Below are 27,410 nucleotides of genomic sequence, written 5' to 3'. Positions count from 1 at the left end.
AAAAAATTAAATTGTTAGTGTTTAAAATTTTGTACCCTTCCGTTCTAAACAGTAAGAGCACAGCTGCTTATGCAAGAAACAGGAATAGAGATATCTTGACTAAATCAAAAAAAGGGAAGTCCAATGCATGTGTAATGCAGAGAAGATATAAGCAATACCACACTAAAACACTGTAAGGATTTGAAGAGTAGGTGAATGCATGAATGGGTGGCAAACAGGCGGCCAAATTAGATTAGGAAATTTGAGGAAAACGGGTTGTAGCAGGTGGCACAGGATATGATTACCTAAACTGAACTGGAGAACCATTGTTCTGCACAAATTTTAACGGCAGATTCACACGACAGACAAAATCACTAACTCCAAGAACGGGTTGCGCATCATGCAACTCAATGTCCATCATCATTGTAAATGGCATCAGCACAGCGGACTGCACATGAGAAAAATGAGACATATTTTTACTCTCAACTTTGAGCAGCAGTCAGCTGCGCTTTTAAGAGCAAAGCTCTAAAGTACAGCAACATTGGCACTTTTTGTTTTACTGACATGAGGGTGTTCGTGAGCGAGCACGTCTCATGTTTGTTTTGTACCAAACGTGTTAATTGCGAGGTATGTTTAACAAAAGAAGGGCATCTAACAAGGGCGTCAGGCCTCCGCTACTGCGCCTCTTCTTTAATTCCCTTCTATATCCCTCCCATACATAACGGCTCAAGTGCCCACCAAAATGTGAGACAGATACTCTCACATTTTCTGCAACTAATCTTAAATTTTTCAAGGATGCAGTTTTCAGAAGGTAAAGGAACAAACTGTCCAGTGCAACCATATGCTGTGATAATAAACTAGCAATAAATCTGTGCTGTCAGCAGCTTGCCTAGTGCATTGCAAGGATTCTATGCCATACAAGGATTGGTGTCATCGGGCAATGTTACATTACTGACTGACAATTTGGTCTCTGTATCAGAAATACTGGTAAACCATCAATTTAGAGCACAATGTTTTTAAAGTGATAAATGAACATACAGGTCCTTTTCGAGGACAGATATGCAAAAAAGGTAACAGGTGTGCAATGTCAAAGCACCTTTATGTTAACAGCAGCTGCATCAAGAGCTACATCAGCGACTATATTTTGTACAAGTCTACAGTTCCTGTAATTATAAGCTGAGGTACTGCTGTGAACTGCATGTACAGTTTGCATGCATTTATAAACCTAGCTGCATGTCTATATTGATCATATTTTTTCTAAATAGGCAGCTGTGATATGCATCACTGAAAAAGAATAACTACCATGAATGGCTCAGGAGGATGACGCAGCCGAAGGCAAGAAGCACGCATGGCCCAATAAATGTTGGCAGCTGGCAACTGCAGATAAATAAACCTAGAGCAACTGCTGTCAATGGCTGTAGCAATGTCATGAATGACAAGAGAGAAAATTGTCTAATACTTTAAAACTAAAATTAGATGTAATATAAGTAAATAAAAACTGCTGAGCTAGCCCATGACAAAAGAAATGAACAGATTTTATATAATGCGCCCATATTCATTCTTTGAGAAGAGTCACAATGACTGTCATAACCACACTGAAAGATGAGCTGGCTGAAATACCGCACACCAATTTGAATATAGGATGCACAGGGTTGCATTAATGCCTATCAGGGTGCCTTGCACCAATGTCTAGGTAATAAATTGAATGTTGCGACCTTCTGCGTTGGATAAATGAGAAGAGAGAGTTGAAAAAAGCATGCCTTCACTAGCAAGAAACTAGATATCTCACAGCACAGCTTAGCATCATACAAAAATTGATAGCGCATTTAAGAAATCTGCATACAATTAAAAACTGCACAAATTTGTCGACTGGTGATACAAGTAAGGACAACAGAAACAAAATACCAAAGAACACTCGTGAGCGTGGTGAGTGGAGGTCTGTGGGTAGGATGCCGTGCCTGGGAACAGTTCCGAGTTTGGAGAATCACCGGCAGCACAGCTCATGGCACGAAAGCAAGAATAAATAACAAAGTGAAATTAAGTAACAAAAAAAAACATCGACAATGGCGAACAGCTTGAATGCGGGCCGCCCAAGCGAGGGATATACCAAAAAGCTCGAAATCCTTCATAAGTGTGCAGTTGCAACCCCGAAAGCTCGCAGTGCTGAGAAGGAGACGAAGCATCGACGCTCACAGCTCAGGAGACGCAAGATTGATATAACTTTAACATAACACTGCCTGAAATCCTGTTTCATTCTGGAAGCACAGATAAGTTTACAAATGACAAGGCGAGGAATATGCACCAGCCTTTCACAAGCGACCACTGTATCATAATAATTTAGTATGATGAATAATAAAGCGCAAGCACTACTCCAATAAGTAACAACCCTGAGCAAAATAGTGCGCTGTCTGATCGCAGCTCGCCTAGCGCGAGCGCTCCGTCGCGCGGCACTTCTAGTTCATCGTCTTCTATGCAGTGCAAATCCTTGCTTTTGCACTGAGTGTCGTAGCGCTAGCAAGCTATAGCGCAACTCGGTTGTGATATCTGGGCCATTTTTATTTACCACGGGCACGCGAGTACTAAACGCACATAAAGACAATGAGAACAACCCTTGTCATGCAGGATATAGGCCCTGCTTTTTTGGCGCCACATTATAGCTGCGGCCACCGCATGCAGACTGCCTCCACTCACATCCCTATATAGCCGCATACAAATAGCGCGTGTGAGTACAGATCATTAGCAGAGAAACACAGAGCGGGACTTACCGGTCATGCGATTCATTCGGGCTTAGTAAAACCGCGCAGGAGTCTTCGCTGCCTGTACAGATGACAAGACGTCGCAGCACTGTCTTTCTTCATGGCTTACCCGTTGAAACTCGCCAATGTTGACAGGCCGTAATTCTGGTCGTTGGATTCCAAAACACACTCCTGCTCACCTTCCTATTGAATGAGTTCTTCACATGTGTCCGCCGTACAAGCACTCAAGCAATGCCTCAAAGAGACAAATAATACAAAACGCGACTCGTCGTTCCCGCTGCAATGGCGCTGACGGCTGCGCTTTCGCGTCGTTGAAAAATTACAACCCACAAAGAAGTTTGGTTTTAAATCAAAAATGTTTAAAAGTATCTTCCAAACAAAAACTTTGTACTTTTAAAATTTATTTTTACTTTATATATTTATATCAAAGTGCTTTCAGTTACTTTTGTTGCATGTCGTTTGTAGAAGCTGCGATCCTGCGATCCCCTGAAGTGACCCGGATGCCCTAGCAGACGACGGAGCAGACGACGCTGCTGAAGGAATGCAATTTCGTTTGATGCCAGATAAAATCACTAAGTTGCGACAAAAACAGCGAATAAATGCACCGTATCTCAAGCTGGCGAATACCGTGGATATGTTGAATGTGAGTGGCACGATGGAGAGCAGCTGCGATGCATTAATTTGCTGGACACAGGAAAGCTCACCGGTGATCATGAAACTTAATAACAGCTTAATCTGTGAACGGTACAAGCGGATTGCTTTGACATCAACTGTGTTACGAACGTACGTCGATACTTGCGTCACACTTTAGCTAATATGCAACAGCGGCTCAAACTCGCCGCATCCTGATCGCGTGTAATTTCACAAGCAAGAGCCCACTAGCGCATCCAAGCAGCCGTGCTTTCGACTTCGTATCGTTCCGATAAATACGAGTGGTTTTGGCACGTACTGGACATGAAGTTCTCAGCCTGTGCGTCACGAAAGGTGACGATGGCGTCGCGGACGATCTTAATTAAGACTCGCCGCAACGCAGCCTATAACCCAAGCATATGGGCGTTAAAAGTTGTTCTCCAGTACTGCAAACATGGACATAAAGTATCGCTCAGTCGCAGGCCAATCGCTCGCTGCTCGATTTTCCAGCCTTCCGAGTGCAAGTCGCAAGCTGTTGAGCCAATCAGTCAGCGAGCCTCAGTGAGCGAGCCGAGCTTTCGGCAACGACGCCACCTGCGGGCGCGCCGGGCATTGAACTACGCGCTGCTCCCTGGCTGCCCTAATCTTTGCTAAGCCTAGCCGGTTGCACATTGATGTAGCAGCTAAGTGCACTTCAAAACTGGCTAGCGCTGAGGTACTGCTCTCGTCATCGTTTTAATGTGAACCTCGTCTTATAGTAAAACAAAGATAGGCTCGGTTTCCGCGACACCTTCAGGAGCGGAGCCAGCTGAGGCCAGGAAAGCCGCGATGGAGCAGCAGCAATTAAAGGCGCCATAGGAAGACATTTGCTTGTATTCCTCTTATCACTTCTGCCAACGACTCGATAGTGGCCAACGATACTCCATCCGACGGCTTAATATGGACTTGAACAAACATTACTGTCGCATTTTTCTGACGCCGGTGGCCGGCATCCAGGCTAGCATGGCGGCCCCGATAAAGGCGCACGTACGTTATCATGATGCTTAATTGTATGGCCGTGGTGCACATCAAAACCGCCACACATCCTCCTGTTCGCTCAGATTGTCGTAGCACACAGTCACACTGGACCAGAGCACATTAGAGAACCAAGCGCGAGGGCGCAGGAATTAGACTGTGCCAAAGTAGACGAAACTCTTGAAAGCACGCAATTGACGTCAGTCCCAAGACTTTATTCTCATTTCGACCGAGAATCAAACGAGCAGGCCCGCAGGTCCCCGTTGCCGGTGTGAGCAATTGCGTTGTTGAGCTGCTGTCTCATCGCAAGCGACTAGTGGTCGCATGCCCTTAGCGGCTTGCAAGCCTGAATGCGCATTAAATGTGTGTACACAGTAGCGAGTCCCAGAGTTCGCGCAAGTTAATTAAGCCAACTGGTCACGGCGGGGGGGGGGGGGGGGGGGGTGTCCTGAACAAATACACTCTTTTATGGAAGTCGCGCTTGTGACATTTAATAGAACTCCTCATCCAATCCGTAGCGTCGCGGGGTAGCGGGGTATTACGCCACGTCACCTGACCAATATGCGGGTGCTTGTTCCGCCGGGAAATTCAAGCGATGGCGTGAGGCAGCGCCCCATGCGCGCGACGTTTCTGGGCGTCCATGTTCGAATCGGTTCAAACTCGCCGGCCGCCGCAGTTCACCTTCGGCAATACGCTGTTCTCCATATTTAGCAACATTTTTGTGCCACCGTCATGAAATTTTCAGTGAAGGTAGTGAACGACGTCGTAAAGTATTTTTTTTTGCTATTTTGCGATAAGCAGCGCGTCACTGCCGCTAAAAAATTCTCCGCCAACACAGGATCAGTGTTGTACTTAAGAGCGTTAGCTACGGGAGCTTCGTGTTTAGATTGGGGTGCTCAGTAAATGTGGAGAATACAAAATACAATCATCTGAGGGTGTTTCGTTTCGAAAACATTCCTTTAAAGATAAAAACAGCGCCATCTACTCGAGAGATTTTGCACTACTATTGCGATTTACAGCCACCGTCGCTATATCCGGTATGTTTTCTCTTCATATATCAGCTAATGAATTGTATAAACGTGTGCATTACAACAAGACGAATTATTTGACCGCTTCCGGAACGCTCTGCGACAAACGATTAGGCCGTATGGCTGTCTGGATATCCCCGTTTTGCATAGTTTGGGGGCAAAAAGGTCGTCGGTGCGAACCCCACACATATTTTGGGCTTTATCTAAATATTTAATTTATCCTCAGGAACATGACAAGTTAAGTGACACCACTTCGATCATTCTGCGTCAAACAGGCGGCCCCCAAATTTGACGCAAATGAGGGTCCCCGGGGTACCATTTCGATAGCCGCTATACTGGCATATGTAAAACGGATTGAAGGTATCTGCGACAACTGAGGCTCTACGCGCCCGCCGTTGCTATGTGATATAGCGTTGTAACTGTCTTGGCCAATTTGACCCTCCCTGCAGACAGACGTATCCTTGACAAACGTAAGTAGTAAGAGCTGGCGCTCTTAAAACTGAAACGTGGAAAAACGATATCGGGGTTGCTTTAACATTTATTCAGAGAACTGCCTCCATGTACATACATGTGCCTTTGTGATAGCCGGATAATTATGGCGAAAAATTTTCCCTGATTGACGATTAACGACATTCATTTCCGCGACGCGCGTGTATGTGTCCTTGGCCTTTTCTGCGCTTGTAGTAGCGGTACATTATGTTACATGGCTTGAACACGTCACAGCAGCCAGGAGGACACTGACTTTCAGTAGCGTCATTCGACTTGCGCACGCTGGGCTTTCAAAGCCGCATTACTCTTGAGCATGCACTACTTTCCTCACACTGTCATGCGGGAACAGAAGGGAATTAAGTGGGTTCTCAAGCAGTGCCTCTCCTCTAAGCCAATTGTCGTTCGGTAAGAGAAGCAGTTCGCGGGAAGCGAGTTGAAAACTCGATTCGCCCAAGTGAATTAGCACTTCGTTTCGGTCGCTGCCCGTCGCCAACAGACAAGAGTACCTCTCATCCTCTTCGAGACTCGCCACAGTGAACGCGCTTTAACGCACCTTTGGTCAATCTGATCCTAGCGCTGCCACACGACGGCACGACAGTATTTCTATAAATTCTGCAGTAAAACAATTACCCTCGCATGAATCAGTCGTACGACACAACCCTCGATAGGTATCTATCGCGCGGCACAATCCACGAAAGGTATCTGTCGCGCGACACATCCCACGACAGGTATCTGTCGCGCAGCATATCCCACGACAAACTGTTGTGTCGCGCGACAGGCCGCACGACAGGTACTTTTGTCGCGTGAAAAGAGGCGTGCTAGAAGTCTGTCGCGCGACTGAACCCACGACAGGCAACTTTGCTGAGGCACGCAGTCTCAGTCACGCGGCATGACTCCCTCGTTCGCACGACAGTAGCTGCGACAGAAACCTGTCGCGCGACAAATGCTGCGACAGGGACCTTTCTCGCACGACAAAATACAAGAAAGATGTCTGTCGTGCGGCAGAACCTACCACAAACATCTTTGTCGCGCGAAAGATCCCACGACACGAACCCGGTCGCACGACACAAGGCACGACAAGAGAGCTTGTCTTGCGACGCAAAATTATGTCGCGCGACAGATGCGCGACAAAAAATTCTGCCGTGCGTTTTGATCGGGCAGGCTTGTATTGTGCGTCGCGTCTTCGTAGGTTGTAGCGTCTGGCGTCGGTCCGCTGCTGATCTTTGATCTGTAATCGGGCAAGCCTTCGAGTTTCTTCTGCACGTTGAAGCTAGGCGGCAACGTCGACGTTCTCTTCTGCGGTAACGTTGGGCCGCATGGCCTTCCTGCCATAGACGAGCCTAAAAGGCGTCATCTTTGTGGTCTCCTGCACTGCGGTATTGTAGGCGAAGAGGAAGTAAGGCAAGATGACATCCCAGGACTTCTCTTCGGCACCAACATACATGGCGAGCATTATGATCCATAGCGCAGCAACAAAACGAGACAAACACAAGAGCTAAACTTCCACTAAGGCTTTATTTGGAGCACACAGAATTTATACATAAATAAAAGAACGATACCTCTCAGATTAGAAAAGATAATTTGTGAACAAAAGCTTAAAAAGCACATGCAACACATTTCACCTGCTGGCATACAGATCCGAGTCCAAAAAGTTATATCTTGCAATGTTAGCAACAATGACGGACTGCTGACGCAGCTATCAGGTCCAGCTCTTTCGACTAGGGCAGCCTAGATAATTTTCTTTGTAATTCTATCCGCATTTCGGCCAATCACCTCGCATTCTTTAAAACCAGGCTTGCATTTATGAGCAGGACAGTGCAATGCCAAATTGCTGGAACTGCTATCCCTAAGTTTCCTATGGTGCTCATTTAACCACTCATTAAGGCATCTGCCTGACTGTCCAATGTACGCCTTGCCGCATGAAAGCGGGATACTGTAGATTATTTACTCAGTGCACTGCACGAAAAGGTTTCCATACCGAATCGTGCAACTATTCTGAAGCTTGCTGTCGGGACAGGTGGCCTTGCAAATGCAGGAAAATTTTTCTGGTGCAGATATAAACACCTTCACTCCAGCTTTTTGTGCTACCTTCTTGAGGGAGTGTAGCACTTGTTGATATAAGGCACCACCACTAACTTGCTGCCCCCTTCGCTATCAGTTCCAGCTTTCTTGGCCTTTTTCTGCAGATGAAAGCTCTCAGCGACCGAAACTAATAAGTGTCTCGGGAAACCTGCTGCTCTGAGGCGGTCCACCTGCTTATAAAAACTTCTTTATATCAAGCATGCGCAGGACTTGCGAACTGTATTTGAGAAGCACCGTCTTCGCGACCCCTCGCTTGACCAGTCGCGTATGCTCAGACGAAAAGGGTAATATGGCCTTCTCAGCTCTGGGCTCATACATCCAACAAACCGGCTGCCCAGTAGCCAGCTTTAGGTCAAGAAACCGAATAGTGCCCTCAACTGGAAGCTCATGGGTGATCTTCAGAGGGAGCAGACACTTAGATAAGGTAGAAATAGCAGTTGCGGCTGTTACCGAAACATCTCTCTGACTCTTACGAAGGACCACTATGTAGTCATCAACAAATTTAAACGTCCGAATGACAATAGCAACATCCAGCTTATTTTGCAGTCGCCTGTCCAGACTAGCAAGGTAAAGGTCACTGAGCGCATGAGCAATGCACGAGCCGATGCATACTCCGTCCTTTTGCAGAAATACCTCCCGATTCCAGCTACCAAAGGTCGACTTCAGATACAGAGAAATAAACTCAAGAACCCGTCAACAGAAAAACCCGTTTCATTGTGAAAAGCAACAGCACCAAAGCGATGAATGCCGCCTTCGATACATTCTAAAAGCTGCTGATGTGGAAGGGAGTAATATAGATCCTTCACATATATCGAAACATATTTCCACGTCTTGCTCTTGAAGATCTTTTAGAAAGAAAACCACTTGTTCTGTGCTTCCAATTAGAAAAAGTATCATCAACGCTCAAAAGTATGAGATGTCTTTGAAGAAATAGCTCTTCCTCCTGCCACACGCTTCGTTCAGATATGATGACACGGAACGGTGCTTCAGGCTTGTGCGTCTTCAGTGAAAAAAAGCATCTCAAGACAGAGTTTTTCCGCCTTTTGGACTGCAAGCGCAAGCCTAGACAATTCAAGCTGTAAACATAACCTTTTTGCTTGTGCTTTTACCCAAGTAGCACAAAGTGTGCTCCCAATTGGGGCCCCTGTTTGGCCCCGAGCGGGCAGCCCATATGAGCCCTATGTGGGATTTGCAACTCGTGCCAAGGAGGGGCCCAAATGGGCAGCCCACTTGGGCTACCCTAAAGGAGCCAGAAGAGAACCAGCTTGGGCAGCCCATTTGAAGGTAAACAAGGGCGCACTGTTTGGGCCTGCCCAATCTCTACCCACATGAGCAGCACATTTCGCTTGCCCCCCAAAAAACAGACCTGGCCCAACTTAGGCAGCTCGTTTCAATGCCCTAGTGGGGCCTCTCTTGAGGCCCGATTGGGCAGCCGACTTTCAGTGCCCTGGTGGGGCCCTTGTTGGGCCCGAGTGGGTAACCCATTTTCAATGCCCTATTGGGGCCCTCCTTGGGCCCGAGTGGGCAGCCCACTTTCAATGCCCTGGTGTGGCCCTTGTTGGGCCTGAAAGGGCAGCCCATTTTCCTTGTCCTTGTGGGGCCCTTGTTCGGCCCGAGTGGGCAGCCCACTTTCACTCCGTTAGGCAGCCCAGTTTGGCCCAAAGTGGGCAGCCCTCCTTCGTTGCCCAGATGATGCCTAGTCTGTGCAAAAGTGGGCTGCCCAATTTGACCCAGGCCGGCCTTAATAAGGGCAACCAAACTGGGCTGCCCTAATGAAGCCCAGTTTGGGCAAGTGGGCAACCCATTTCAGAAGCTCTACAAAACACTGGCTGCACAGACATTACTCATTCATAAATAGGTCAAATCACAGAAAATCTGATGTATTCACTGCAACATCTTAAGCAGATGCACCAATATCTTAAGCTTCTCTGCCTTAGCATAGCCAGGGTCAGACTCCGGCATGGCAAAGTTGAAGTATGATATATCAAATTCAAAAGTAGTTGTGTTCCACGTTTTATTGCATTATTTCACAAAAGCTCCATCAGTGGTAAGGATGGAGTGCCCGCGTCAAGTTCATCCTTGCCTTCTGGGAACCGTCCCGGTCCCTGGCGCCACACAAAAATGCTTGAAATATGGAAGTTGATGCCGGCCACATCCGCATCAGGCACCCTCCGCTCAACAGCAGCTGTAATCAGACAGTTAATTACAAAGTGTGCAAAACATGAATGTGGAAAACATGAATTCTCAGCTTTGTGGTCACACCATGTAATAACATAGAGAAGACTGCAGCAAAAACACATTGAGTGAATTTTTATTAACCACAAAAGTAGGCCCGAAATTTGTGCCAATCTCTGAAGGCGTGGATGCTATACAAATCAACTTGAAGAGCTCAGTGTTGCCAGCGACTCACAAAATGGACTGTTTTCTGAGAAAAGAAAAGAAAAGGAAAAAAACTGCAGCATGCTCTATTCAAAATTGCGGCAAAATAATTCTACCTCGAAAACTTGAAAGCGTTATTCCTTTCGAAAATGCACTACACTTTTTCGTTAAAAAAACCGAATAAAACATTTGACCAGCTATTCGTAGGTTCCCAATTATTGGCACATCTTTGTAAACATGACAATAAAATTCAGCAAATGCTGATAAACAATGAGCAGAAGTAGGGACATAAAATTTGCTGCTCGCGAACATGTACTTTTATGTTGGTTTTTAATAATTGGTTTTTTGGGGAAAGGAAATGGCGCAGTATCTGTCTCATATATCTTTGGACACCTGAACCGCGCCGTAAGGGAAGGGATAAAGGAGGGAGTGAAAGAAGAAAGGAAGAATAGGTGCCGTAGTGGAGGGCTCCGGAATAATTTCGACCACCTGGAGATCTTTAACGTGCACTGACATCGCACAGCACACGGGGGCCTTCGCGTTTTTCCTCCATAAAAACGCAGCCGCCACGGTCGGGTTCGAACCCGGGAACTCCGGATCAGTAGTCGAGCGCCCTAACCACTGAGCCACCTCGGCGGGGCGTACTTTTATGTTATAACCTCTTTATCATATTTCGAACAATAATATTGAGCTAGAGTCGCATATCATCTGTATTATATGTATCTGCTCTGCTGGGCCTGTGAAAGAAAGTAATTCTAGTTTCCTCTAATGACATCACTTTACCTAGAGAAAACTACTGTTAGCCTGTTTGAATAAATAATGCACGCTAATCCGAAAAAATTCAATCCCACTGAAGACAGCCTTTGTAAGCTAAAAATAGCCGCAAATAAGAATACAGGTTTCACAGCTGCTCACTAATTACGCAGTTGACAGAAGTGCTAACCATTTTTTAGCACATATTCCACGTGCTATGTTACACTGCAACTTCAAGATGGTGATGATAGGATCTTTTTTATTGTAAACATCACAAATTTAGAGCAAGAGGTGGAAAAAGTTTAAATTTAAAATCGATATTTTCTACCTTATATTTTTCCATCTGACAGCATCAACATACCAAGGAGCCCCGCAAACTTTTTACTGTTAACAAAAGAGAACAATGTTCTTAATTGGGTCTACTTTTGCACGCCAATTTAATGCAGGATTATATACTACAGTAATTACTAATAAAAGATGACGCTCAAAGAATGTGCTATTCTAGATTCTCCAGCGGCTGCTCATCATCCATCCACTAGAGTATTCACCCATTCGACATCTTGGGACTAGACAATGTTATAAGTACTTTGCTATTAGCAGTTTCCACAGACCCAATACCACACTGTGGCAGTACACAGGCGATGAGTAAGTCTAGAAAATTTTCTCTGATGCATAAGTGGTTAGCCGCCCATTCGTACATTGTCAGGAATCCAAGGTGGAACTAAATATAGAAAGAGGTACCTTTCACATCGGCATTAGGCAAGCAAGTGACAATTTTAGTGCCGTTGCACAATTTGCCTGGTGCCAGCATCGCATGGCACGGAAAGTTTCTAGGAGGTAGTGTAACACTGGCAGGGTTTTCAATGATAATGTGGCCTGCCACAGATTACCTCAATCTTGAATGCTGCTTCGCCCAATGGTTTACTCCTAATCTGGTTCATTATTGTCATCACGCTAAGAGGAACCTTTGTTTTTCACACTTGACATCTGACAGGCTTACCGCGACCAGAAAAGGAAGGAGCAAACAACTGACACGTTATGAAAAACTTTCAAAGTCAACAAAAAGAGTTGGCTGTACCAATACAGAGCCTGATCCCAAAACTCGCCCAGCTAGAAGAGGGCTGCACAAATGCTAGACAATAATAGCTAACAAATGTCAGTGAAAAAATTCCTGTTTGCGACTCTCTAAACTGCTGTTTGCATTTTGCAGTTTTCGGGCCTCCAACTTAAGGGTGTCCATTTGGAATCGAAGGTGGCCTAGATGAGAGTAACGGTGGACATTAAAGAGCTTAAATTTAAGCTAAAGGGATGCAAAAAGGCTTGAAAAAGTGGGAATCAAATATGTGCATTAAGTAGTGGAAATGAAACTGAGCGTGCTTCTAACGTACAAGTCCTCGAGAGCAAGCTGGTAACTTGCAAGACATTTTCGAAAATTTGCGCTCTTGCGCCGCAACCCACGTCACCAGGCGTTCGACCGAGATTGCGCGCATTGCATTGGCTAGCGCGAATGGCGTCATGATGTAGAGTGCTATCATGGTTCGCGAGCAATACAGAGAAAAAGGACAGGTGTTTGGATGGCCCCGAAGGTGACTGCAGCGCCTCCCCCTTTGTACTCCTTCCTCTGTATAAAGATGTGGCGCCTGGTGTACGAGTTGAGAGGTAAAATATGGAGGCAGTTTTTAATTGGCAATATCTCTGCTTTAAATTAGCTATACTGATAATGTTTGCAGGAGGCTGATAGGCAATTCAATATCCTCCAGTTTCATCAGCTTTTCTTACCTTCATTGGGCCCCATTTCAGCGCCTTTTTAAGACTCGAACAAGAATGCAACAATTTGCAGCTTGGTTATGTTCACATGACAATCATTTAGTGATAATGAAACAAGCTTGTATATTGAACAGATAATTAAGATTTAGTGTATTACAGCAACTCTCAAGAAAATCAGACTAGAAGTTAAAATCCAGTAATAATCGAATTAAAGAACCCTTTTAACGCACTGTAAGTCGGCGGAACCAAAGTAATAGTTCAGAGAAATCAAAATTCAAACTAAAGAGTTCTTTTACTTTTTTTGTCCAGTAAAGCAACTACAGTGGCCCGAAAAGAAGTATCAATCATCTCTTCAAGCAGATTATTCTGAAGGCCGAATGCTTGCTGCCAGTTAAATTGAAGCAGCAATACAAGGAAAAAGGGTGTATCTGTGCATCATTTCTTCTCAAAACAATTGCATATACTGCTTAGCACTTAAAATCAAAGCCACAGTGAATCAAGCAACCAGTTAAACACAATGCTTAAAGAGAATGCGAGGGACCAGAAACATCGCAAAGTGCAAACTAGGGCAAACAAACATGGTATGCGAAAACTCGCCAACAAAAACATATATAGGCGAAGCTGCCCAAAAGGTCGCCTGTGCCTTCCAACTTCCAGCGTAAACTGCAAGGCGACTGGCGTCTTTACCAAATTTTTCAGTATGAGGTGTGTAGCCTCGGCCACTGTTTCGTCTCCCATCAAGTCAAGCCTCTTGATGTGAAAACCATTACAGCACAAATTGCTTGTTTTTGCGCTGCTCCGTTCCCTTGGTTCAATAAAATGCACCAACTAGCACAAATAGAAGTTTTACTTATAATAAGATGTTGAATACAAATAAAGAATTCATGAGCATTTATAAATTGTCATAGTTACTACATATAAGGCACAGAAAAAAAGACCGTTGTCTATGCTTAGCACCCAGAAATTGTTTACACCCATTTTCCCCAATGAATGGCTGTTTCATGCACATGATGAAAAAAAAAACGCACGTGCAACCAAATTAAATGCAGCGATACACTTGTATTCACTGCATTGCTTAGAAGAATGTGCTGGTGCCAAGCTGAACAAAACATGCTCAAGCCATGAGCGGCAGTTTTTAGTGTGATGCGACAAAGCATGTCCTATTAACCCTCCACCCCCCTCCCCGAATATTTCTTAACTGTATCAGAATCAAAAGAGTGATTTCACCAAATTTTTTCCAAGCAAACCGCAAGACATTGATCAATATTGACAAAGGTAAAAAATGGCGCAGCTAAGAGATGATGACCATGCTGTAACTTCTAAAAAATGTCAATCTGTGAGAGCAATACAAATTTAGTCATCTTGCACTCAAAATTTTCATGCATGCAGGTTCCCGGAAAAGTTCAATTTTCTGGGCAAGTACTTTCAATTTTCGTTACTTGGAGCAGCCATAAACTTAAGAGCAAGAATACTGCAGAAATGCCAAACTGGCGATATCAAAAATCAGGAAATTTTATTCGTGCTATCTAGGGAGGGGGCTGGAGGCACTGCATCAATCTGTGTTGAGTCCTTCACGGCAGGGACTTTGCTGTCTACGCAGGCACGGTGCCATGGCAGCCACTTCAGTAGGCTCACCGGAAAAGCTACATCTTCTCTACTGCAGCCTTCAAGAATGTTGTACCTATGCTGTACCACAAAATAAGCCATATAGCCACTTTAGCTTTGGCTTAAAGCTGTAATCAAGGTGATTCTGAGCTCCTCTTTTCACCGCATGAACTCAAGCACCAAGTAACAACATAATATTGAATAACTAGTGAAAACAGTGCTGACAGATGGAATGCTGATAGCAGAATTTCCATGTTTACGAATCAGATTATAAATATTGCAATGAGAAAAACATTTCTTGCATCAAACACTGAAAAGCCTGGCTCACCAGAAGAGCCCTTCTGTCGGCGCCTCCAAGGCTTTCTTCTAGGTCCTCAACATCTCGCATGGAACTCAATGGGACCAGCTCTTCTCCAAGACGAAGCTGCAGAGCAGCTGCGTGATTCTCTTTGAGCTGTTTGATGTCAGCTTTGATCTCGATTGGGAGCTGCACTATCCGACTGTTGAAGCCTGAAATGTTCAAAATCCATGATTACAGAAAGACTGCCCCGCACGCCCCTGCCACATGTGCAGACCTGGGCGCCAGTGGGCGGCACTCCATGACTCAATCAACTCCATTGCGCAAATTGGCAATGGAGAAGCACAAAGTAGTTTTATTTGAGTGGATTTTTTGGTAGTCCACTGAAAGCGCAAAAGGAGACATTACTGAGGTCTTAAGTGTTGCATCTAGTATTCAGTCGACAATTGTGAACGCAAGACAGAAGATTGAAGACATCCGTTGACATCCTTTCCAAAGGAGACATGAAGAATGATCTCCTTTGACATCATGTCGACTGGTGCTTCTAAATGTTACGTTTGAGAACTTAATCTCTGCTCATGACAACTTGGTAGTGGCACCGGAACTGACCGACCAAGAAATCGCTTACGAGGCCGATTATTGCAGATGATGCAAGTAGGGATGATGACAGTGAACCGGAAAGTGAAGAGTGAGCTCTAAAAAGCGCAGAGGCGGCCGACACGGCCAGGAAATTGAAGGGCTACCTACAGAAAGTACCCGTGGCCTGATGTGGAGAAAACTCTACATTTAATTGATTTCGTGGAGAAATTTTTCCTCTCAAATACTGCTCAGTGCCACCAAGCAAACATTGCATTGTTTCTTAAATAAATCTGGGCAGAGCCAGCATCCCCATGTGTTCATTTCTGGTCTCCAACACAGAACAAAGAATGATATTTTGCATGCTTATACCAAGCTCTGAATTCAACAATTGTGCGTTATTACACCTTTCTGTTGTCCCCTTAGAGCACCCTTTACTTGGATTTATTTGCCGACTTTTGCAGATTTTTGAACGATTGTTGGGTATAACAAATTTTAGGCCAAAATTAGGCATAGTTATAACGAGATTTGTCTCTCATCGAACCTTTTTGATCAGCAATTATGAATTTCTGGTTCATTTAAACTGGCAGTGAAACATCACGACACTGTCAGACAGCAGTATCTTGCACTTATGAATGGAGCCTATAGCCATTGACATCCATGTAAGCTTAGTAAAAGTTTTATGCTGATGATGTAAAATAATGTAATCATTCAGATAACTGATTAGAAAAAAAGTGGGAAGCAAACCTATGAGCGCCGAATATCATGTTTGGTGCTCTATCAACTCCGCTAAGACGACAGCTATTCAGTCTTCCGTACGTATTTGCTGCATGTAACCGATACTTGAGATGTTCTCTAGCACCAACCGTTTCAATAGTGACCGACATGTATGTTCAGTAGCGAGTGTCACATGGAACATGATCCGATGGGAGAGTGGAACTTGTGCGATAACACTCTTGCATCACCCATGGCAGCGAGGCTGCCAGAATCGAGACACATTATTAGAACAAGGGCCTTTACTAACACGAGAGTGTAGAGGCTTAATTCTCCAGAAAATCTAATGCCGTCATCGCTGTCAAAAAAAAATTTATGGCCATGGCTATCGCAGGTCATCTTGTACATGTGACATGGCCGGGACTGATCTGGCGACAGTCTGTGTGTCCTCACGAGGCCACATGACATGGCAGGAGCTGCCAACTCGGGCTTATCAAGGTGAGCTTCGAGATGGGAAGTGAGATGGAAATCAAACCCACTGGGACCTTTTCATCCAAAGTAAAACTTGGTAATCCTAGTCAACACAGGCATGCTAGTGTCGCTTGGTTAAAACGAGGCTTTATAGGTATCTATGTCAGGTGGTATTCCACATGATAGGGCAGCCTATTACTGAAAGTGAATGAGCTTGTGTGAGATAAAAGTGGCAAAAATTAAGAAATTAATTAGTCATTAGACAAGCAGGAACTCCGCGTATGTTCACAAGTATCTGCAAAGAGAGCCACAGGCTGGAGCCGTTAACGCTGTCTATTGTACCTTTAAAGGCAGAGCTTTAGTCTCCCTAGTATTTTCTGGCACCCTTGGTCCTAAAGTATAGGTAGCTTAAAGGGGCCATGACATGGTCGTTCTTCATATTGTAGTTTTCTGCTTCAGTAACTAATGCAAGAGCTTATTGTGATTCAATTTTCGAGATTTGGCCGCCCTGGATGGAATGTATTTTCAAAAAAATACGATCGCAATTGATACCGGGAGACTTCTTCCACCGGCACGACAGCCATATTGAAAGCTCTCGTGACGTCACTAGCACATCCACGTAGCAACGGCGCCTGCTCTCGTTGCTGCAATGTGCGCAGCGAGGTCTCATTCCCCCGTGTACTTTCGCGGGTGATCGAAGTAGCAGTCGTCCCCCATATATGAATGACTGGTACCGCAAAAGCGGTAATAACGCAGATTTTCTTCGGTATAGGTAGGGTCCGGTCACGCTATAGGTGGATGCGACGGCGATCGACGGTTGGTGGGCTGATCAGTACGCATATGCCGTCGCTAACGCACTGGTCTGTCACGCTAGACCGACGACGACGCCAGCACGATCAACGATAGCGTATCGTAGTAATGTTAAAGAGTCAGGTTAGTGGGAACCAGAAGAGAGTGGTAGGGGGCTAGTTGGTATGACATTCAAAAGCGTAAGAATTTTAAAACTTATTAGACCTCATGCTAGCCACGACGACATGCGCGATGTGTGTGCACCAGCGAAGATGTGCTTTCATTCGGTACCTGCGCATAGAACTGATCGGCCAGGCAAAAGACACGGGCAGAAAACGCCACACGACGGTGCCGCTCGCCGTCGTCGCCTGGGCTTGTGCGGCCGAGGAAAAGCTTCACGCCCGGTGAGGCGACGGCCGAAAAAACTGCGCTTGTGTACCTTATCTGTATCGAAAAAAGCGAAACGAGCGGCTACATATCATATCTTCACACTTTGTTGCTAATCAGTGAGGAACTTTTCCCATATTCTTGAATTTCGGTTGACGGTGGACCGCCGGCCACTTTCGTGACGAGGCCTAGCAAAGTACGCAGGATTCGTGCGTGCGATTTCGGAGAGCGAATTCGCAAGTTTTAGCGCCTGCAAATAGCTGTCGAGTGTAGTTTTGGCTACAGTGCCCTCAAAGCAAATGGCTGCCTACATCGCAGGACGCGCGTACAATAAGGGGGAAGTGCCGATATATGTGACCGCGTCTGCATAGCATTTGCAGAAGCCAGCCGGCAGCAGCCGTCAGCGTCGACTGTGGACAACAAATCTGGTTGTTTTAATTAATTCAAGTAAGGTCCGAACGTATTTTTAGCTAAACCAATCTAAAATAAATTTTGGTGACATAAGAGAAAGCAAATACAATTAGCGGAAAGCGCTAGTATCCTACGCGAAGCGTTTCCCTAACATTGCGAAATAGCATCATCGGCGCTTATTGCAGCGTTGTCATGGTGTGTAAATGAGTAAAAGTGCAATTAGTGAGCAAGGGTACGTATTATTTAAGATAAGGATAACCCACCTGGCGTTTTATGCCACGCAAACGAGCAGTACTGTTTGCGCACAGCCAAGTAAACAACCTCAACGCCGGGCTGCAGTTGTCCTAATCGACGCAGTCCTGGAGCACAATACGCACGCACAGCAAAATTCTGTACTAATATTTCGAAGCACTCATTTAGACGGCGCCGACTATTCAACGGTGCGGACAGTGAAAGCATTCGAGTCATGTAAGGTTTTACAAGCGGCTTGGTTCCTGCAAAAAGGTTCTGTGAGTGGAAGGAAAGGTATGTTCGACTTACAAACGCGTACATTCAGCGCGGAAGTCGTCGCACTCGGCACTTTTTTCTGCTCCTTTCGCCCCTCAAGGTTACTGTAGTGCTCCTTTTAAAAGTTTGAGTTCAATTATCGACCGATGAATAGCGGAAAACCACTTGGTAGCTAGCTACAAAACGCCACGGCATTCACGGCGCACATCGGCGAAGGCGTGCACGGCACGTGCGTCTTTTCACATACGGGAGCACTTCACCGATCAAAAGAGACCGCACTCATAACATACGAACAGCATGCTTCTAAACGTGAAATATAAAGCAGGGGTCCATCAATTTCTGTTTCCCCAACAATCGGAAAGTGGGCACATCGAGAAAGTCCGCTTTCCCAAGGATCACTCGTCTCGCGTTCTAAGTTGAAGGCTTCCCAAAAGAGAACACGGAAAATGTATTTTATTTCGCTAGGCTAAAAGAAAAAACTTTTTGAGCGACCGCTGTCTACGGTGCCCATGAAAGCTCCTCAACAGCTCGCAGCAGGCGACGGGTGGCGTATATGCGCTCATGACGTCCGCTATCAGAGGTTGCCAGAGCAGCAAGCAGTTCGCAAAAGAAACGAAAAAAATTCGCTTTAAAACTATTATCGCACAAAATCAACTGAAAATTGGGGGAATCGTAATTTAACTTGTTGGAAATTAAAGGCGATAAGCAGGGTATGCGTGAAAATAGGCTTTCATGACCCCTTTAAACTGATCGCACAAACCCCACTCTTCCATTGGATCACATTTTATTCGCTCTCATGCCGGACATACTGCATCCAGCGCTATGGACAAGGATGGCACATGTAAACATCTCAAGGAAAGGTTACACGCAGCAAATACCTGCGAAAGAAGATTCAACTGCTCAGTTGGTAGATCAGCGAAAACGAAATTGAGAAGCTCAAAAGCTTCAACTCATCTGACTGTGTTAGGTTATTTTCTTTTACTATCTAATCAGTTATTACAATCATTACATTATTTTATTTCACAATGACCAACAAAAAAATATCCCCTATACCTTCTATGTGTCAGTGAATGTTGTCTTAGTGTCAACAGGCATACAGGCACACAATCCGAGAGGCTTGGTAAGCTACAAGCTTCGCTGGTACTGAATAAAAAAAAATAGCTAAGATTTTCAAAAGAGATATGCAACCGGTGGCCTAGTTATCACCATGCATGCTATACACTGCTTAGCAGAGCAGAAAGAGGTTGTTATTAAATATACCAAATCTATAGGTCTACTTCATTGGTAACTGCCCCTTGAAGTTGCTGCTGGACAGTCGTTGATTCGTGGCTACATTTCTGGTGCGCTGCGATGACCATCCTCGTCCAGAGTCACATCGTCGCAAACTTCCGCATGCCTGCAGCTTTCACCAATGGGACTGGCATATGACCCTGCTGCACTGCTCCGTACTTCAATACATCTTTTGATAGGTAGAAAAATTAGGTGAGCTTAACCACATAAACATCTGGTACACACATACATATACATGCAGTTTAATAGCACACTACCATTCTCCTAGTAGTTACTACCTGCTGTGCCCTCCTTCGATTGCAGCATATTATTCAATCACTACTCTCTCCTCATCTTAAAATAAAATGCCATTCTTCAATTTGCGATTAGAAATGCAGCATACTAAACAAGGACAAGTGAATAACTTGCACATAGCGGAACCTTCAGGGAGCTTTTAATTCAAGACTAGAACCACTATTTACAATATCCGACTAGTGATATTAGGCAGGGTGGCACATAAATCATAATACAGAGTCAACACTGATTCTGACAACCAAATAACGCTGCCAAGGTTTGCTGAGTGACTTAAAACCTCTGTCATGAAGTGGCAACTCTTACACCTAAATGCCAGATATTCTGCAATTATATTGTTGCTTTTAAGTTTACCATATATTTCTTCGCTCATTGCAGTATGATGTGCAATTAGTAAGAAATTAATGCAAGCAGAGCAACTACAACATTGGCGCTTAGTAAGAAATTAATGCAAACAAAGCAACTACAACATTGGCAGAAAAATGAAAATAGTAGCAAGAGAGTCTATATGCTAGCATAGTTAACTCACTTTTGAGGCATGGAGACCATATTTGAAGTGACTATGTGTTAGCTGCTTTGTTCAAATTTCATTTATTGCTTCCACTATTTCTGCTCTACAAAGTGCTTTTTCTTATATTATGTTTGATTCTCTTAAAGGGGCTATGACATCATATATTCGTGTATAGTCTGCTAATTGCATTTAGTTCCCAAGATTTTAAATTACAATTCCCGGAAGTTTCAGTTGATTCTGTGTGCTAGATATTTTTAAAACGAACTTTTCTTGTTTTTACAGTTAGAACTCGATTTAACAAATTATTTCATTACATTGAGAAATTTGAAAAATAGAGGAAGGCTTCCTTCCGCCCTTCGAAATCTAAAATAGTAACGCAGCTGCACTGAAACGCTACCGCATCATTTTTGCAGATAACCCGAGCCTGCACATATGGGAAGTCTGCAAAGGCAGCCGAATAGCTTGTGCATGAAAGCGACATCCCGTAAAACGGATTCAAATCAAAGGTGGAGAGTGCCGCCGATTACCGAGTCCGTTGCTCCATGCAGGGGTGGTGGTGGTGAAAAATTTTATAAAGTAGGGCAAGCCTTAATTGTTACATCCTAATGATGGGATTGCTCTTCGATGCGTGTCGTGGTCGGAAGGTGATGCTTCTCAGCGACTACCAAAGCCCAGTCCACTAGCTGCCGTTGGGCAGCCAGGTCTGAACTGGACACCGCAGCCTCCCATCGCTCGAGGTCTGTGAGTTGCCAATCGGCTGGTGGAAGGAGCTCAGAGCAAGAATAAAGAATGTGTGCAAAATCCGCTTTAGAAGCGCCTCAGAGGGTGCATACTGGCGTGAACAGTCCCGAGTGAACCAGAGCTTAGTGGGCAGGGGAGAGGAAGGTGCGGGATTGTAGCTGTCGCCAAGTCACCTGCTGCAATTTATTGAGAGACTTATGCGGAGGGGGATACGTTAGCCGTTGCTCACGGTAGTGTAGAGTGATCTCGTGATGCGCGACCATTTGATCTCGAGCGTCTCCCCAGGCGTCGGCGGCTCCTGCTCGGCTGACGAAACCTCGAGCTAAAGAATCAGCCGCCCCGTTACCTGGGTTGCCGGCGTGGGCCGGGACCCAGAGAAGCTAAATAGGTCGGGTAGGGGCGGGAGACCGGCTTAGAAGCCGGAAAGCGGGTTCGGAGATGCGGCCTTTCGCAAAGTTACGGACCGCGGTCATTGAGTCGCTGAAAATGTGGGTCGCCGATGTAGTAGCGATGGCTAAGGCTACGGCTGCCTCCTCCGCTTCCGAAGGAGTGGAGGCAATGACAGTGCCTGCCGTAATAGGGGTGTACGAATTGAACACTACCGCCAGGGCAGAGGCGGAAGAGGAGGTGCAAGAGGCTGCGTCGACGTAGACGCTCTCCGGCTGTGCGTTATAGTGTTTGTGTAGGGCTGCCGCCCGAGCAGCACGACGAGCCGCGTGATGCTCGGGATGCATGTTCTTGGGGAGGGGGTGAATGGTGATGAGGTCCCGTGTGCGGTGTGGGAGGGAGAAGGTGTGGGTATAATAGCCAGGGGGGTGTAGGCCAATAGCGTCAAGAATGTGACGGCCGGCTAGGGTGGAGGAGAGCCGATCAAGTTGGGCAGATCGATGGGCCTCGGTGAGCTCGGCGAGGGTGTTGTGTACGCCCATCTTAAGAAGGCTGGGGGAGGTTGAGAGCCGGGAGCAGCTTACTGCGCTGTCAAAACAAAACCAGGGCCATTACTTGGGCACCTAGACGTTACTGCTGGTGTGCTACAAACAAGCTGCGAGGCATTGTTGGAAAAATAAGGGAGAAATCAGTGCTTTTTTCTGCACACTTCTTCTGGGAAAACTTTGTTAAATCGGGTTTAATGATTGTTTCGTTACTTCGGGTTCACGGGAGCAATCAACCTTGTGTGTACTTGGCGGGGAATCACAATTTTGATCATAAAATTTGAACTTCATAAATCGGGTTTTCTTTATTTTGTCACGTAGTGGTGACGGCAGTCGAAGCAGCGATGAAGACGGACAAAAGGGTCTTCTAAAAGAAAACTGCTTATTGGGCTGACTTGCACCCAAAATGGACTGAATCACTCGGCGGCGGCGAAGCGACAATCGTGCTCGGCGGCCGTAGAACAGAATCAGCGCCGCTGTCGGCCGTGCTCAATTTAAAGCTGATAGCGAAATTTCGAGATAAAGAGCACAAAATTAGTAGAACATTCCGGAACAACGTAGAATCAGCTCTACCTGGCTGCGATCAACCGAGATAAACCTAGTCGCGTCTTGCGTCGAAAAAAAAACGATAAGGTGGTGTGCCGGCAGATTTGAAAAACGAACAAACATTGCAAATATTCGCGGCAATATCGAGTTCTAACTGTATTGCGAAATGATTGCTGGTCTGACAACCATTGATTGCTGACATCACGAGAGCATACCTACTACGTGTCGTCTGCTGCGTGCTCTTGGCTGCATGCTTGCATGCACACCGTGGACAGCGGTCGCTCGAAAAGTGTTTTAGCTGAACGAAATAAAATGCATTTCCCGTGTTTTCGTTCACAAAGGCTTAGTACGCGATCTGAGTGGTCTTTGAGAAAGCGGACTTGCTTGTGGCGCCAACTTTCAGATTATTGAAAAAACAGAAATATGGGCCCCTGCTTTATTATTTGCACTCGGAAGCCTGTTATTCGCATGTTATGAGTGCGGTCTCTTTTCAGCAGTCAAGTTCTCTCATAAGTGAAGAGCGGCACATGCCGTGCATGCCTTAGCCACTGTACGCCGTGAAGGGCATATTTCTGGCATTCTGTCGCTTGGTACCAAACTCTTGACTGCTATTTCTTGGCTTCATAATTAAACAAATTACAACAAGGTGGCACTACAGTATGCGTGCGGCATAAGGAGCAGACGAAAGTGCCGAATGCGAAGGCTTCCCTGCTGCACGCGTGGGTGAGTCGAACATATATTCCTTAGAACCCTTTTGCAGGACGAAGCTGATGGCAAAGCCAAAGCGACTCCAATGTTTCACTGCCTGCACCGATGTATAGTCCGCCACCGTCTAAATGAGTGCTTAAACATAAATAATGCAACATTTAGCATTGACTGCGTTCATGCAATGACCCCTAAGAATGCGACAATTACAACAGATGCGGTCTCGCGATGAAGTTGTTTACATTGCTGTGCACAAGCAGTACTGCTCGTTTGCTCGGCATAACACGCAAGGTGGGCTCTTCATATCTTAAATATTATCTGCCCTTACCCATAAATTGTAGTTTTACTTGTTTACACGCTACGATAAAATTGCAGTAAGAGACAATGATGCTATCACTTGCTTGGAAAATGGTTCGCGTAGGACCGGCGCTTCCTGCTAATTATATCTGCTGCCCTCAATGTCACCAATATTTGATTTTAATAGATTTATCTAAAAATACATTCACAGGCAATTCGAATTAATTAAAACAAACAAATGTATTGTCCACAGTTGAGGTCGACTGCCCTCAGCATATGTTCTGCACACCAGTTCATATCTGCACTTCTGCCTTAATGTACGCACATGCGGCGATCTAAGCAGTCGTGGCTTTTTCAAAGTCAAAGTTTATTAGATCAAACATTTTTGCAGAATACATAAATAAAGGCAAGCGTAGACAAAGCTACACTCGCCAAACATGTGCATACACTAAAGTTTATGAGTTCACTCTGCAATCGCCGAAGTTGCACACACGAACCCTGCGGACTTGTTAGGCATTGTAACAAAAGGGGCCGGGTTTCGCTTTTTTCGATGCGGATAATGTGGACAAGCGTAGGTTTATTCAGACAGGTACCTCACCGGGCATGAAGCTTGCACTCGGCTGCACATGCCCAAGCATAGGCGGCAAGCAATGAGCGGCATTGTCGGGCGGTGTTTTGCCCATGTCACTTGCCTCGCCGCTGGGTTTTGTGTACAGACGCCGACTGAAAGGACATCTTCACTGGTGTACACACGTCGTGTATGTCACCGCGGCTAGATTAAGGTCCAATAGGGTTTTAAAATTTCAAGTTCAAGGAATGTCATACGAAATAGCATCCGCTCTCTTCTGGTTCCTAGTAAGCTCATTCTTTGCACTACTACGGTATGTGGTCATTGGTCGTGCTGGCATCGTCGTCAGTATAGCATGACAGACCATCGCGTCAGTGACGGCATCAGTGCCCCAACCAGTCCGTCGCCTGTCGATAGGCGCCGCATCGGCCTAGCGTGACTAGACCCTACCTATACCGAACAAAAAATACATTATACTGTTATAGCGTTTGCAGCAACAGTCGCTCATATATAAGGGATGACCGCTACATTGATGACCCCAAAGGTACAGAGGACAAGAAACCTTGCTGCGCATTGAAGCGAATATTGCAGACGATGTTGGTCCGCGTGTGACCATAGGATGTCACAAAAGTATTCAATATTGCAGTTGCTGCCAGTGGGAGGCGTTTTCCCGGTCTCAATTTCGATCACATTTATGGAATAAGGGGTGCGTTCAAGGCGCTGAAATTTTGAAAATTTAATAATAGGCTTTTGTATTGGTTACTGAATTACGAAGCTGCAATATAAAGAACGACCGTATCACGGCCCCTTTAAGCCTTCGGCTCCAAAGGTGGCTTGAAATAATGAGCAAAAAACTAAAGGCAAAATAATATGTTCCCATAAAAATAATTCATATAATAAATATTTCATGTAAAAATAATAATTCCCGCTCTTCTACACGTGTCCTAGATAGGGTGCTTCTTTAGATTTTAATCTCAGGGCTGGATGCAAAACTTCCTGGACAAGGCGCATCTGGAATAAGTACCTGACGGCCATTAAAGTTGCCTTAAAGGTTATACAAAATGACATGTGTCCTCATTCCATGTTGGACCTTGAATTAGGTTCTTGGGGCGTGCGCTTCGTTTTTTGTTGGAGTCGTGGTCACCCAGACAGTGTTATATTTTTCATCATGGATGATCGGAAATCTGTGCTTGCATCAGTTTAATAATGGAACATCACCATGTGGCAAAGCAACCTCCCTACTTAAGCTCAGCCACTAATATCTGCACAGTGCACTGTGCAGATATTGGATATTGAACTGTTCTGACCGAAATCAACATGAAAAAGAGACCACATGGTAAAGCACAGCCGGACTATCAAGCGTCAGCTGCCGCATACTCACGGTGCGCAATGCAAAAAGAACATTGAGCTCAGTTTTGTGCCTTCTTATGAGCAGTCACTATAACAATCTATCACCACCTTTGAGTAAAATACCTCCAATGAGGTGTTAGTAAGGCTCCTGAGGTCCAGCTCTACATTTTCGCAGAGGCACTGCTCTCACTAACTGCTTCAATTCTGAAATAGAGATGGAACTCAGCCCAAGACGCTGCTAGGCCTGTTCCGTGACCTCCGCTAGAGCAGCGCTAACCAACACAGCTGCCCATCTGAAGAGGAATTCATTTCTGACATAGTTTCTGGTGGCTGTCGTGCGCCGCAACTACCGGTCAAAACACCAGTGATCACGGATTCCATGCGGTAATTGGAATGCAACACATGAAGAATTCATGCTTGCAGAGCAGTTCTTGTCTGCTATGTGGACTGCAAAAATGGCCGGCAGTGATGTCATATTGCGGCGCTGCAAATGCACGACAGTGCATATCACTCATATGAAATCAGCGGTGTCATTAGGCACAGCAGCATTCACTGTAGCAATTGCTTGCCCCCCGCCCCCCCCCTCCCCGTTCCTACCGAACTCATGCATGGCATTAGTATGAATCTCCCTACATAATTTAGGGCTGATATTTCTGTAAACAATCACATGGAAAATCTACCTTATGAATACCATAATATATTCATGTAGATATTACAAGAAGCAGGAAAACCAGCATGTGAAATTGCTCTGGAACAAAGGAGCACTAATAATTAAACCTGTGTTTGTGACTTGGATGAATGAGGCAACTGACAGTGAGAATCACCAGAGCCAAGAGTTACTAAATAAAAGATTAAGAATTGGAATTAATGTTTAGTATTTAAAAAAGTTGCAGCAATGAGAGTAGGAGTAGGTAGGGAGAGTTAAAATGGCGACCTGCCAAGGACTACTTGAAAGTGTGCTGAAAAACCGGATTCACATCAGCACGCACTACTAGAAAGACCATCTACCAACTGATGCGAACAATGCCCGAGCATGTGTAAATGCATCTACTGGCTGACATGAACAATCAAGGCTTAGAAAAGTTTTGATAAGTTTAGGGCCCACATGGACATAGAGAAAACTGAACTTAAACCCCTGTCACACGGCATTTCTAGAAGGTCTTTAGAGCAAAGGCAACTCTTTTCTCCAGAGTACTGAAAGTTCAACGGAACAGCGAACCAGCTACACGGTGCAGTCTAAAGGTGAGACAGTCGTTGAGGCTTAGCACCCGCTGTTGTGCTTGAGGCGGATGAAATGATTGTTCTAAAATTGAAGAGGGGAATTCTGTTTGATCGACAAGCTCAGACACTTCTTTATTCTGATTGCTTCCGTAAAAAAACTGCTGCAGATATTGTCATCAGCAGCATCAGGTTTTGTGTATGCCATGGCCACCAGGGGCTCTTGGTGCTGTTGCAACACTTTACCCACTTTACCCTTTTGCTGTTTTGAAAGATGGGCATAGAAAATAGAAAATAAACACGCGTACAAAAAACAAATAACAAAT

At 45.3% G+C, this 27,410-nt stretch overlaps 2 protein-coding genes across 2 annotated transcripts in view; one reads left to right on the top strand and one right to left on the bottom strand.

Moving 5' to 3' along the window:
* LOC144096766 (uncharacterized) overlaps positions 1-14,814 on the top strand; it is a 57,671-nt gene extending 42,857 nt beyond the window's left edge. The window contains exon 5 of the mRNA XM_077629644.1: positions 14,478-14,814. Within this exon, the coding sequence (XP_077485770.1) occupies positions 14,478-14,579 (102 nt within the window). The 3' untranslated portion in view covers positions 14,580-14,814. The remainder of the gene's footprint in view (positions 1-14,477) is intronic.
* Positions 9,975-27,410, bottom strand: part of LOC144096767 (uncharacterized) — a 115,497-nt gene continuing 98,061 nt past the window's right edge. Inside the window, exons 3-4 of the mRNA XM_077629646.1 lie at positions 14,811-14,992; positions 9,975-10,163 (exon numbers count right to left, since the gene is read on the bottom strand). Coding sequence (XP_077485772.1) covers positions 10,020-10,163; positions 14,811-14,992 — 326 coding nt within the window. The 3' untranslated portion in view covers positions 9,975-10,019. The remainder of the gene's footprint in view (positions 10,164-14,810; positions 14,993-27,410) is intronic.

The sequence above is a fragment of the Amblyomma americanum genome, chromosome 7 (genome assembly GCF_052857255.1).
Source record: "Amblyomma americanum isolate KBUSLIRL-KWMA chromosome 7, ASM5285725v1, whole genome shotgun sequence".
Taxonomy (NCBI): Eukaryota; Metazoa; Arthropoda; class Arachnida; order Ixodida; family Ixodidae; genus Amblyomma; species Amblyomma americanum.
Note: the sequence above shows the minus strand (reverse complement) of the source record. Positions and strands in the feature narration are given on the sequence as shown.